We start from the raw sequence: 13,740 nt of genomic DNA, 5'->3' as shown, positions 1-13,740 counted from the left end.
TGTTTGGGTGTGTAGTGTTAACACCCGTGTGTGTATTAGAATTAGTGTGTGTACACTGTACATGTGCTTACACCAGTGTTTGTGTGAGTGTGTGCAAACATCAGCATGCACATGTGTGAGTGTGTGTGTGTGTGTATGTGCGTGTGTGGGTGTGTGTGTGGGTGTGTGTGAGTGTGTGTGAGTGTGTGTGAGTGTGTGGGTATGTGTCAGTGCTAATTGATTCATTGACCACTCTGCGGATGCTCCTTGCTGTTTTGCCCCGGCAGCGTTAGGCGTAGTGATGGCGTTGTCCTGTGACATCAGCACATTTCACCCCCCTCACTGGTGCGATCGATCGACCCCACCGCCGCATGGCCTCAGCGCGAGCATGCTCAGTGCGAGGCCCGGCCTCAGGACGGGTCAAGGCCAGAGATGGGTGGGACTCTCAGAACTTCCTATTCAGCATGAGACGCTGTGGGCCAGACAGCACCTACACTTCTGTGGTGGATCGAATCAGTGTGTGTACAGTACAGTACAGTACAGTACACTTCATTCCAGTGCTATGTGTTTCAGAGCTTTATTTCCAGGCTGTTTTTCGAGTGTGTGAAGTGTTGATCACTGTTAAATTGGCAGCAGAACAATAACATATGGAGGATTTGAAAAGCTGTGAGATGAAAAGTAAATGATGAGCGTGGGACTTCCTTCTTTTCCTGATCTGCATCTGTCCACAGCCCAGTTTCATGTGTGTTCTCCTTTCCTCTGACTCCCCCTGTTGGTCTCTCTGTGCTTGTGTGTGTGTCCCTGTTGGTCTCTCTGTGCTTGTGTGTGTCCATGTTGGTCTCTCTGTGCTTGTGTGTGTCCCTGTTGGTCTCTCTGTGCATGTATGTGTCCCTGTTGGTCTCTCTGTGCTTGTATGTGTCCCTGTTGGTCTCTCTGCGTTCATGTGTGTCCCTGTCCTGCCACTCACTCACCTGCACACCTCCCTTTCATCGCCTCATCGACTCAACAGTACACCTGCTACAGTACTCCAGCTACCATCCCTGCTCCAGTACTCCAGCTACCATCCCTGCTCCAGTACTCCAGCTACCATCCCTGCTCCAGTACTCCAGCTACCATCCCTGCTCCAGTACTCCAGCTACCATCCCTGCTCCAGTACTCCAGCTACCATCCTGCTCCAGTACTCCAGCTACCATCCCTGCTCCAGTACTCCAGCTACCATCCCTGCTCCAGTACTCCAGCTACCATCCCTGCTCCAGTACTCCAGCTACCATCCCTGCTCCAGTACTCCAGCTACCATCATAGATTGTTGTTTCAGCCTCAGCGTCAGCGACACCCTTCAGACCTTCCTCCGTTGTGATTAGTTCTTTGTCTTCTAGAGTGCAAGTTTGTACTAATGATCTCTCCTTGTGCTCAGGACCGTTCCTCATCCACACGCCTACCTGCCTGTCAACCTGCTTCCCCGCCCACCTACCTGCCTGTCAACCTGCTTCCCCGCCCACCTACCTGCCTGTCAACCTGCTTCCCCGCCCACCTACCTGCCTGTCAACCTGCTTCCCCGCCCACCTACCTGCCTGTCAACCTGCTTCCCCGCCCACCTACCTGCCTGTCAACCTGCTTCCCCGCCCACCTACCTGCCTGTCAACCTGCTTCCCCGCCCACCCACCTGCCTGTCAACCTGCGTCCCCGTCCACCTACCTGCCTGTCAACCTGCTTCCCCGCCCACCCACCTGCCTGTCAACCTGCGTCCCCGTCCACCTACCTGCCTGTCAACCTGCTTCCCGCCCACCTACCTGCCTGTCAACCTGCTTCCCCACCCATCTACCTGCCTGTCAACCTGCTTCCCCGCCCACCCACCTGCCTGTCAACCTGCTTCCCCGCCCACCTACCTGCCTGTCAACCTGCTTCCCCGCCCACCTACCTGCCTGTCAACCTGCTTCCCCGCCCACCTACCTGCCTGTCAACCTGCGTCCCTGCCCACCTACCTGCCTGCCAACCCACCTGCCATCCCAGCCTGCCCATGCCGTTCACCATCGCCCAATCACTGCCCTCCACTGCATTCAAGCTCATTCTACTTCCCGTGTCTGTGTCCTGCGTTTGGGTTCGTTCTGTACATCATAACGGCAACATCATAGAAAGAGATGAGGATTATCTGGGTCTGGCTCCGTGTTAGGAGGATGAATGAAACAGCTGCCCTGTGTGTGTTCGTAGATCCGATTGAGGGTCACCGGGCCACAGAGTAGGCTGTGACCTGGAAATAAACTGTGAATGAGTTGGACTGGTGCGTTCTAGGTCTGCATGTAGGAGACCAGGTGGGGTATACTCTACAGGTAGTGTGTGTGTGTGTGTGTGTGTGTGTGTGTGTGTGTGTGTGTGTGTGTGTGTGTGTGTGTGTATGTGTGCATATGCGTGTGCGTGCGTGCGTGCGTGTGTGCATTTGCATGTGTGTGCATTTGAGTGTGTTTGCGTGTGTGTGTGTGTGTGTGCATCTGCATGCATGTGTGTATGTGTTGAAATGTCATTACCTTACAGCAGACCGTTTTGTCCAAAGCGACTTGCAATAAAGGTTTGAAATGAAATTAATAAATGTGTTCAATGTAGGTTAGTGTACTACAACTCAGAAATCCACTGCATCTCTTTCTAAACAAGCATGTAAGAGCCTAACCTAGTGCAAAAGTAAAAGTGTGAACAGCAAAGTACAAGTACAATGAGAGCCAGGGGGAAGGGTCCAGTACTTCTTGAACAGGTGAGTTTTCAGCCTGTGGAGAAAGATGGGCAGCAGATCCACTGTCCTGACATCAGAGTTTGGTACTCCCATTGTGACCTAGAAATACTTTGCTTAGGTCAAACCTAGCAGGCAAAAGCTATTACTGTTATTGGGTGAGGCAGGGAATGCGATTATGCGGAAGTGTGATGATTATTAATATTTCAAATCATGTTTCCCAGTGAATGGATTCAGGACAGGGGGGTTTAATCCTAGGATTACAAACGACAGAACGTCAGTGAGCTCATAACCGCAGTCCCCGTAGATCCGGGGAAGTACAAAAATAATATTCCAAAATACCCAGAACCCCACGGGACAGCACAACCTGCCCTGACATTCACGGCCTAATGGGATGAGAGAGAGAGACAGACATGGACCCCACTTATCAATTATTGTATACAATAAACCAATCTTAACACCTAGTAACCCACTGAATACACCCAACGCATTACAAAGCCAGGCGGGTACACACACACACACACACACACACACACACACACACACATGTAACACAACTCATATAAACATTCATATTTCACAATTAAATCTTCCAATGCTTATGTTTAACCCAATGCTCTCTTATTGTTTCTCCTTTGTTTTGTGTAATTGATCATTCCTCCTCTAGTGAGTCCTGGTTGATTAATTGCTGTGAGGCACAGAAGGCTAATATTCTACTGAGCGTTATTCATGAAGGCAAAAACATAAATTGTTTTTGATCAAAGGGAGAGAGAGAGAGAGAGAGAGAGAGAGAGAGAGAGAGAGAGAGAGAGGTGTGGGCGTGTGCAGGTGTGTGTGTGTGTGTGTGTGTGTGTGTGTGTGTGTGTGTGTGTGTGTGTGTGTGTGTGTGTGTGTGTGTGTGTGCGTGCGCGCGCGCTTGCATACCCTGCTTTGAGAGTGTGAGAGAGAAAGCACTGTGGTTTGTTAACTTGTGTTCCGGACCATTCATTGTCTGCTTGCCTGTCTGCTTGTCTGCCAATCTGCCGGCCATGTCAGTCTGCCTGCGACATGCACCATCGATATCACTCCTCAACTCCCGCCTTTCATTACAATAAACCTTCATAAACATCATCCTATCTCCCGTGTCTATGTTCCATGTCCATGTTCACTCTGTTCATCATAACACTTTCATTCATAAATGTTGAGGTTTGCTACTCTGTTGTTATAACAAAATGTATGGCATAGAGGCAACAATGAATGACAGTTATTGGCAACATATGGTCATCTCACGTACGTGGCTTATTTGATTTCCCTTGTCGTATACATTCTTTACTGAACCACGGCCGGCGCTGTCCATGGTGCTGAAATTACTTACTGCTTCTGCTTGTGATCTATTCTCATCATGAGCATAACCTACACATGTATTCGTCATTTAATGGAGATCTACCTGGAAGTGTAGCCATGATTTATTCATTGTTATGTGAAATCACATTATATCCTTTTGAATGGAGGTGGAACGCGCATTAGGCGCTTTTCTCAGTGCTCAGAGTAAATCTTGTGGTGAATCACTGTCTGAGCCACGTGGAGTCGCTCTTGACCGTTAGAGTGAGGGACCATCTCTGGCGCCTGTTAAGATCCGCCCGTTTCCAGAGGGAGAAGATGTGTCTTGGTGCTTTGTCACAAAGAGGTTCGAAACGACGAGGAACGAAGCATAGTCAGAAAACGGTCCTGATATTCCCTTGAATTTGCTCCGTATTTGGATTATTTGACAGAAATCGATAGATTTGGATCTATGCTTGGCTCACGTTGGATGGAATTATGTATTTACGGAATAGAAGGAGCTCTATTGTGACGTATTTGTCGCTGGTGCTGCTGGAGTGTTGCTGGGAAGCGGTGACCGGACAGCTCTCCTACTCCGTCTCAGAGGAGGTAAACCCGGGGACTTCTGTTGGAAATATCGCTAAGGATCTAAACCTCAATGTCCAAGATTTGGAGGCGCGTAAGTTTCAGATTGTGACTGGATCTAAAAGAAAGTATTTCGAGGTAAATCTAAAAACGGGCGTTCTCTATGTGAACGAGAGAATAGACAGAGAGGAGCTTTGTGGGAAGGCTCCTAAATGCGCTGTTGATGTGGAGGCCGTTATAAATGATCCATTAAAGCTTTACCGTCTAGAAATTAATATCTTAGATATAAATGATAACGCTCCATATTTCAGTGAAAAATTACAGTCTCTGAATATTGCCGAAAGTACTTTGCCAGGAACCAAATTCTCCTTAATAGAGGCGTCTGATTTCGATGTTGGTAAGAATACTGTAAATACCTATAAGCTTGGTTCCAATGAACATTTTTCCTTAGCGGTGCACAAAGGAGAAGAGAGCGTGTCTGCTGAGTTAGTGCTGCAGAAAGCCTTAGACAGAGAGAAACAGCCAGTGATCCGGCTTACTCTGACCGCTATAGATGGAGGCACACCAACGAAGTCGGGGACGTCCCAAATATTGATCATCGTTTTAGATAACAACGATAACCCCCCAATATTTAGTAGTACATTGTATAAAACTAAAATATTCGAGAATCTACCTACAGGGACGACAGTGATCAATTTGAATGCAACAGACGCTGATGAGGGCGCAAACGGTGAAATTGTGTATTCTCTAAGAAGTAAAGGCCAGGACCATATTCTAGATATTTTTGAAATTGACCCTAAAAGCGGTACAATCTCTGTAAAAGGTAATATTGACTTTGAGGTAAACCCAGCTTTCGACGTCCGTGTGGAGGCTACAGACAAAGGCCAGCCCCCAATGGCAGCGCACTGTAAGGTCCTGGTAGAAGTAGTGGACCTCAATGACAATGCCCCAGAGATCACTGTGACGTCACTATTAGACACGGTGAAGGAGGACGCCAAGCTGGGCACTGCTATAGCGCTGGTGTCAGTCATAGATAAAGATGGCGGCCAAAACGGTGCAGTGAAGAGTACTATAGCCAATAACGTCCCATTTAAATTGGAAACAAGCTACAAAAACTATTATTCTTTAGTGGTAGATGGGCCTCTAGACAGAGAGAGTGTTTCTCAGTATGATGTCACCATCACAGCTACAGATGAAGGGACCCCGCCTCTCTCCAGCACCAGCGTTATTACTGTACACGTTTCTGATGTCAATGACAACGCGCCACGCTTCTCAGAAACCGTGATCAATGTTTATATAAAAGAGAACAGTCCAGTAGGTGCAATAATTAAAACATTATCTGCTGTAGATGGTGACGTCAATGAAAATGGACAGGTGAGCTACTCATTCCTGGACAGTAACAGTAACTCACTCCCATCGTCTACAATGGTGAATATAAACTCAGAGACTGGGGATTTAATCAGCCTGCAGTCTTTTAACTATGAGGAGATTAAAACCTTCCAGGTTAAAGTTCAGGCCACAGACTCTGGCGTTCCTCCACTCAGCAGCAACGTGACTGTGAACGTTTTTATCCTGGATGAGAATGACAACAGTCCTGGGATTCTGGCGCCCTATTCTGAGCACGGCTCCGTTAACTCTGAGAACATTCCCTATTCTGCTGAAGCGGGCTACTTTGTGGCCAAGATCAGGGCTGTAGACGCAGACTCTGGCTACAATGCGCTGCTTTCTTATCACATCTCTGAGCCCAAGGGAACCAACCTCTTCAGAATCGGAACCAGCACCGGGGAAATAAGGACTAAGAGGAGAATGAGTGACAATGACCTGAAAACTCACCCGTTGGTGGTGTTGGTGTCTGATAACGGAGAGCCCTCACTGTCAGCGACTGTGTCTATTGATGTAGTGGTGGTTGAAAGCACAGGTGAAATCAACACTCAATTCAGAAACGTGCCTTTGAAGGAGGACAGCTTCTCTGATTTCAACCTGTATTTGCTGATCGCCATTGCCTCAGTGTCAGTGATCTTTCTACTGAGCCTCATCAGTTTAATAGCTGTAAAATGCCACAGGACAGACGGCAGTTTTGACAGATACAGTCCTCCAATGATCACCACACACCCTGACGGGAGCTGGTCTTACTCTAAATCTACTCAGCAGTATGACGTGTGTTTCAACTCTGACACACTGAAGAGTGACGTAGTGGTGTTCCCTGCACCGTTTCCACCTGTAGACGCGGAGCTGATCAGTATTAACGGAGGAGACACTTTTAACCGGACCCAAACATTACCCAACACAGACAAGGTAAGCGTGTTGGTGTTTCAAACATCAATTTCAAGTCTATACGAATTGTATCCCATTTTTGTTTTTTGGGTCATATTTAAATGCTTTGTATTCGACTACTGAATTTGAAGCTGTTTTAAATCATTGCATGTTCCTAATCTCGTGAGACCAAACTGATCTCGCGTGCTTACGCTTTTTCACTCATGTGAAACAAACCGTCTGACGCACGTCGGTTAGACTTTTTCCGCGTTAGAGTAAAGTTGCTGTCCATGGTGCTGAAATAGGCCTACAGCGCCATCATTTACGATGATCGCCTGGATGTTCTGTATTTTTGCTCATGAATTGTGCATTGATCTGCTATTTTGTCCCCACTCATGTTAGCTCTAAAATCAGTTAACATATTTGAATTCACTTTGTAAAACACCCAACGCATTGTGGAGTTCCCATTGCAGTGTACATTTTCTTTGTTTTATGTTGAAATCACCGCGAGGTGACACTGTAGACCGTAGCATTGAGAGGTTTCTTTAGAAACTGGAGGTCCCTCCTAGTTTTCAGACGGTGGGAGGATTTATCTCAGGGCTTTGTTACAAAGAGACGCAGGACGAGGGAGGATGGTCAGAAGACCGATCACAATTCATGCCGTGGAAATTTGATAGGATTTGATATATTATCTCTAATACTTGGGCATATTTGACGAATATTCTTCTATTTGGATCTATGCTTGGCTCACCTTGGATGGAATTATGTATTTACGGAATAGAAGGAGCTCTATTGTGACGTATTTGGCGCTGGTGCTGCTGGAGTGTTGCTGGGAAGCGGTGACCGGACAGCTCTCCTACTCCGTCTCAGAGGAGGTAAACCCGGGGACTTCTGTTGGAAATATCGCTAAGGATCTAACCCTTAATCTCCAGGATTTGGAGGCGCGTAGGTTTCAGATTGTGACTGGATCCAAGAGAAAGTATTTCGAGGTAAATCTAAAGACGGGCGTTCTCTATGTGAACGAGAGAATAGACCGAGAGGAGCTTTGTGCGCTAGACCCTAAATGTACTGTCAGTGTCGAGGCTATTATAAACAATCCACTGAAGCTTTACCGTATAGACATCAACGTCCTAGATGTGAATGATAACTCGCCGTCTTTTCGGACGAAATCACAAACACTAAACATTGCTGAAAACACTTTAGCCGGCGTAAGATTCCCATTGAAAGACGCATCCGACGTGGATGTGGGCAAAAATGATGTCAACACCTACAAGCTTAGTCCAAGTGAATATTTCTCCATTGTGGTTCATAAAGGAGGGGACAGTGTATCTGCCGAGTTAGTGCTACAGAAAGCTTTAGACCGGGAGAAACAGTCTGTTATCAAACTGACTCTCACCGCGGTAGACGGAGGGAATCCACCAAGATCGGGCACCCTAGATATCATCGTTAATGTTTTGGACATTAATGATAACCCCCCAGTTTTCAGTAAGTCACTGTACAAGACGCGCATAACCGAAAATGCATTAATAGGGACAACAGTCCTAACTCTAAATGCCACAGACATAGACGTGGGCACGGATAGTGACATTATTTACTCTATCAGTGAAAATGAGAAGGATCATATTTCAGATATATTTGATATTGATCCAAATACTGGGATTATTACAGTAAAAGGTAATGTTGACTTTGAAAGAAACCCAGCTTTTGAGATCCGTGCTCAGGCTACAGACAAAGGCCAGCCCCCGATGGCAGCGCACTGTAAGGTCCTGGTAGAAGTAGTGGACCTCAACGACAATGCCCCAGAGATCACTGTGACGTCACTATTAGACACGGTGAAGGAGGACGCCAAGCTGGGCACTGCTATAGCGCTGGTGTCAGTCCTAGATAAAGATGGCGGCCAAAACGGTGCAGTGAAGAGTACTATAGCCAATAACGTCCCATTTAAATTGGAAACGAACTACAAAAACTATTATTCTTTAGTGGTAGACGGGCCTCTAGACAGAGAGAGTGTTTCTCAGTATGATGTCACCATCACAGCTACAGATGAAGGGACCCCGCCTCTCTCCAGCACCAGCGTTATTACTGTACATGTTTCTGATGTCAATGACAACGCGCCGCGCTTCTCAGAACCCGTGATCAATGTTTATTTAAAAGAGAACAGTCCAGTAGGCCTAATAATTAAAACATTATCTGCTGTAGATGATGACATAAATGAAAATGGACAGGTGAGCTACTCATTCCTGGACAGTAACAGTAACTCACTCCCATCTTCTACAATGGTGAATATAAACTCAGAGACTGGAGATATAATCAGCCTACAGTCTTTTAACTATGAGGAGATTAAAACCTTCCAGGTTAAAGTTCAGGCCACAGACTCTGGAGTTCCTCCACTCAGCAGCAACGTGACTGTGAACGTTTTTATCCTGGATGAGAATGACAACAGACCCGGGATTCTGGCGCCCTATTCTGAGCACGGCTCCGTTAACTCTGAGAACATTCCCTATTCTGCTGAAGCGGGCTACTTTGTGGCCAAGATCAGGGCTGTAGATGCAGACTCTGGCTACAATGCGCTGCTTTCTTATCACATTTCTGAGCCCAAGGGAACCAACCTCTTCAGAATCGGAACCAGCACCGGGGAAATAAGGACTAAGAGGAGAATGAGTGACAATGACCTGAAAACTCACCCGTTGGTGGTGTTGGTGTCTGATAACGGAGAGCCCTCACTGTCAGCGACTGTGTCTATTGATGTAGTGGTGGTTGAAAGCACAGGTGAAATCAACACTCAATTCAGAAACGTGCCTTTGAAGGAGGACAGCTTCTCTGATTTAAACCTGTATTTGCTGATCGCCATTGCCTCAGTGTCAGTGATCTTTCTACTGAGCCTCATCAGTTTAATAGCGGTAAAATGCCACAGGACAGACGGCAGTTTTGACAGATACAGTCCTCCAATGATCACCACACACCCTGACGGGAGCTGGTCTTACTCTAAATCTACTCAGCAGTATGACGTGTGTTTCAACTCTGACACACTGAAGAGTGACGTAGTGGTGTTCCCTGCACCGTTTCCGCCTGTAGACGGGGAGCTGATCAGTATTAACGGAGGAGACACTTTTAACCGGACCCAAACATTACCCAACCAAGAAAAGGTAAGCGTGTTGGTGTTTCAAACATCAATTTCAAGTCTATACAAATTTTTATCTCATTTTTGTTTTTTTTGGTCATATTTAAATGCTTGTTTTAAATCATTTAATTTTCCTAATCTCGTGAGACGAAACTGATCTCGCGTGCTTACGTTTTTTCACTCATGTTAAACAAACCGTCTGACGCACGTCGGTTAGACTTTTTCCGCGTTAGAGTAAAGTTGCTGTCCATGGTGCTGAAATAGGCCTACTTCGCCATCATTTACGATGATCGGCTGGATTCTCTGTATTTTTGCTCATAAATTGTGCATTGATCTGCTATTTTGTCCCCATTCATATTAGCTCTGAAATCAGTTAACGTATTTGAATTCACTTTGTAAAACACCCAACGCATTGTGGAGTTCCCAGTGCAGTGTACATTGTCTTTGTTTCATGTTGAAATCACCGCGAGGTGACACTGTAGACCGTAGCATTGAGAGGTTTCTTTAGAAACTGGAGGTCCCTCCCAGTTTTTAGACCGTGGGAGGATTTATCTCAGGGCTTTGTTACAGAGAGACGCAGGACGAGGGAGGACGGTCGGAAGACCGATCACAATTCATGCCGTGGAAATTTGATAGGATTTGATATATTATCTGCAATACTTGGGAATATTTTAGGAATATTTTTCTCTTTGGATCTATGCTTGGCTGACGTTGGATGGAATTATGTATCTAAGGAATAAAAGGAGCTCTATTGTGACGTATTTGGCGCTGGTGCTGCTGGAGTGTTGCTGGGAAGCGGTGACCGGACAGCTCTCCTACTCCGTCTCAGAGGAGGTAAACCCGGGGACTTCTGTTGGAAATATCGCTAAGGATCTAAACCTCAGTGTCGAAGATTTGGAGTCGCGTAGGTTTCTGATTTTGACTGGATCTAAGAGAAAGTATTTCGAGGTAAATCTAAAGACGGGCGTTCTCTATGTGAACGAGAGAATAGACAGAGAGGAGCTTTGTGCGGAGGACCACAGATGTGCATTAAGTCTAGAGGCGGTTATAAACGACCCTTTAAAGCTCTACCGTATTGAAATTAATATCCTAGATGTGAATGATAATCCACCTTCATTTAGTGCAAAATCGCAAAACATAGATGTCGCCGAGAGCACATTACCCGGCGTGAAGTTTGCTTTATCAGAGGCCTCTGATGCGGACACTGGAAGAAACGGGGTTAATACGTATAAACTGAGTAATAATGAGCATTTTTCACTGGCAGTTCACAAAGGAGGAGAGAGTGTGTCTGCTGAGTTAATGCTGCAGAAAGCTTTAGACCGAGAGAAAGAGCCTGTGGTCCGGCTTACTCTCACGGCTGTAGATGGAGGCACTCCACCAAAGTCTGGAACATCGCTAATTATAATTAACGTTTTAGACATCAATGATAATCCTCCAATATTTAGCAGCACGTTGTATAAGACTCGAATATTCGAAAACATACCCATAGGAACGACATTGATCACAGTCAACGCGACCGATGTTGATGAAGGCAGAAACAGTGAAATAGTCTACTCTCTTCGTAGTAAAGATCAGGATCATGTACATGATATATTTCAGATTGACCCTGACACTGGCACGATTACAGTCAAAGGCAATATTGACTTTGAGGAAAGAAAGGCTTATGAGATCCGTGTGGAAGCTACAGACAAAGGCCAGCCCCCGATGGCAGCGCACTGTAAGGTCCTGGTAGAAGTAGTGGACCTCAACGACAATGCCCCAGAGATCACTGTGACGTCACTATTAGACACGGTGAAGGAGGACGCCAAGCTGGGCACTGCTATAGCGCTGGTGTCAGTCCTAGATAAAGATGGCGGCCAAAACGGTAAAGTAAAGTGTACTATAGCCAATAACGTCCCATTTAAACTGGAAACAAACTACAAAAACTATTATTCTTTAGTAGTAGACGGGCCTCTGGACAGAGAGAGCGTTTCTCAGTATGATGTCATCATCACAGCTACAGATGAAGGGACCCCGCCTCTCTCCAGCACCAGCGTTATTACTGTACACGTTTCTGATGTCAATGACAACGCGCCACACTTCTCAGAATCTGTTGTAAATGTTTATGTGAAAGAGAACAGTCCAGTAGGTGCAATAATTAAAACATTATCTGCTATAGATGATGACATAAATGAAAATGGACAGGTGAGCTACTCATTCCTAGACAGTAACAGTAACTCACTCCCATCGTCTACAATGGTGAATATAAACTCAGAGACTGGGGATTTAATCAGCCTGCAGTCTTTTAACTATGAGGAGATTAAAACCTTCCAGGTTAAAGTTCAGGCCACAGACTCTGGCGTTCCTCCACTCAGCAGCAACGTGACTGTGAACGTTTTTATCTTGGATGAGAATGACAACAGTCCCGGGATTCTGGCGCCCTATTCTGAGCACGGCTCCGTTAACTCTGAGAACATTCCCTATTCTGCTGAAGCCGGCTACTTTGTAGCCAAGATCAGGGCTGTAGACGCAGACTCTGGCTACAATGCGCTGCTTTCTTATCACATCTCTGAGCCCAAGGGAACCAACCTCTTCAGAATCGGAACCAGCACCGGGGAAATAAGGACTAAGAGGAGAATGAATGACAATCACCTGAAAACTCACCCGTTGGTGGTGTTGGTGTCTGATAACGGAGAGCCCTCACTGTCAGCGACTGTGTCTATTGATGTAGTGGTGGTTGAAAGCACAGGTGAAATCAACACTCAATTCAGAAACGTGCCTTTGAAGGAGGACAGCTTCTCTGATTTAAACCTGTATTTGCTGATCGCCATTGCCTCAGTGTCAGTGATCTTTCTACTGAGCCTCATCAGTTTAATAGCTGTAAAATGCCACAGGACAGACGGCAGTTTTGACAGATACAGTCCTCCAATGATCACCACACACCCTGACGGGAGCTGGTCTTACTCTAAATCTACTCAGCAGTATGACGTGTGTTTCAACTCTGACACACTGAAGAGTGACGTAGTGGTGTTCCCTGCACCGTTTCCACCTGTAGACGCGGAGCTGATCAGTATTAACGGAGGAGACACTTTTAACAGGACCCAAACATTACCCAACACAGAGAAGGTAAGCGTGTTGGTGTTTCAAACATCAATTTCAAGTCTATACGAATTTTATCTCTTTGTCTTCGGGGGGGGGGGGTGTCATATTTAAATGCTTTGTATTCGACTACTGAATTTGAAGCTGTTTTAAATCATTGAATTTTCCTAATCCCGTGAGATCAAACTGATCTCGCGTGCTTACGCTTTTTCACTCATTTGAAACAAACCGTCTGACGCACATCGGTTAGACTTTTTCCGCGTTAGAGTAAAGTTGCTGTCCATGGTTCTGAAATAGGCCTACAGCGCCATCATTTACGATGATCGCCTGGATTTTCTGTATTTTTGCTCATAAATTGTGCATTGATCTGCTATTTTGTCCCCACTCATGTTAGCTCTGAAATCAGTTTACATATTTGAATTCACTTTGTAAAACACCCAACGCATTGTGGAGTTCCCAGTGCAGTGTACATTGTCTTTGTTTTATGTTGAAATCACCGCGAGGTGACACTGTAGACCGTAGCATTGAGATGTTTCTTTAGAAACTGGAGGTCCCTCCCAGTTTTCAGACGGTGGGAGGATTTATCTCAGGGCTTTGTTACAAAGAGACGCAGGACGAGGGAGGATGGTCGGGAGACCGATCACAATTCATGCCGTGGAAATTCGATAGGATTTGATATATTATCTGCAATACTTGGGCATACTTG

General features: G+C 46.1%; 3 protein-coding genes across 3 annotated transcripts in view; all 3 read left to right on the top strand.

The window, feature by feature from the left end:
- LOC311317517 (protocadherin alpha-3-like) overlaps window positions 1-7,243 on the top strand; it is a gene marked incomplete at both ends in the record, with an annotated part of 41,601 nt that extends 34,358 nt beyond the window's left edge. The window contains 2 exons of the mRNA XM_084448592.1: window positions 6,175-6,877; window positions 7,238-7,243. Of these exons, the coding sequence (XP_084304718.1) occupies window positions 6,175-6,877; window positions 7,238-7,243 (709 nt within the window). The remainder of the gene's footprint in view (window positions 1-6,174; window positions 6,878-7,237) is intronic.
- A 356-nt stretch (window positions 7,244-7,599) lies between these two features.
- LOC311317516 (protocadherin alpha-8-like) lies at window positions 7,600-10,277 on the top strand (the record flags this gene model as incomplete). The annotated part of the gene is made up of 2 exons (XM_084448591.1): window positions 7,600-9,993; window positions 10,221-10,277. 2 exons carry the CDS (start codon window positions 7,600-7,602, stop codon window positions 10,275-10,277), a joined length of 2,451 nt encoding a protein of 816 aa, XP_084304717.1.
- A 402-nt stretch (window positions 10,278-10,679) lies between these two features.
- LOC311317515 (protocadherin alpha-3-like) lies at window positions 10,680-13,148 on the top strand (the record flags this gene model as incomplete). The annotated part of the gene is made up of 1 exon (XM_084448590.1): window positions 10,680-13,148. The coding sequence occupies one exon, from the start codon at window positions 10,680-10,682 to the stop codon at window positions 13,146-13,148; it is 2,469 nt and encodes an 822-aa protein (XP_084304716.1).
- Window positions 13,149-13,740: the final 592 nt, after the last annotated feature.

The sequence above is a fragment of the Borostomias antarcticus genome (assembly GCF_949987555.1).
Source record: "Borostomias antarcticus genome assembly, chromosome: 14".
Lineage (NCBI taxonomy): Eukaryota > Metazoa > Chordata > Actinopteri > Stomiiformes > Stomiidae > Borostomias > Borostomias antarcticus.
Note: the sequence above shows the minus strand (reverse complement) of the source record. Positions and strands in the feature narration are given on the sequence as shown.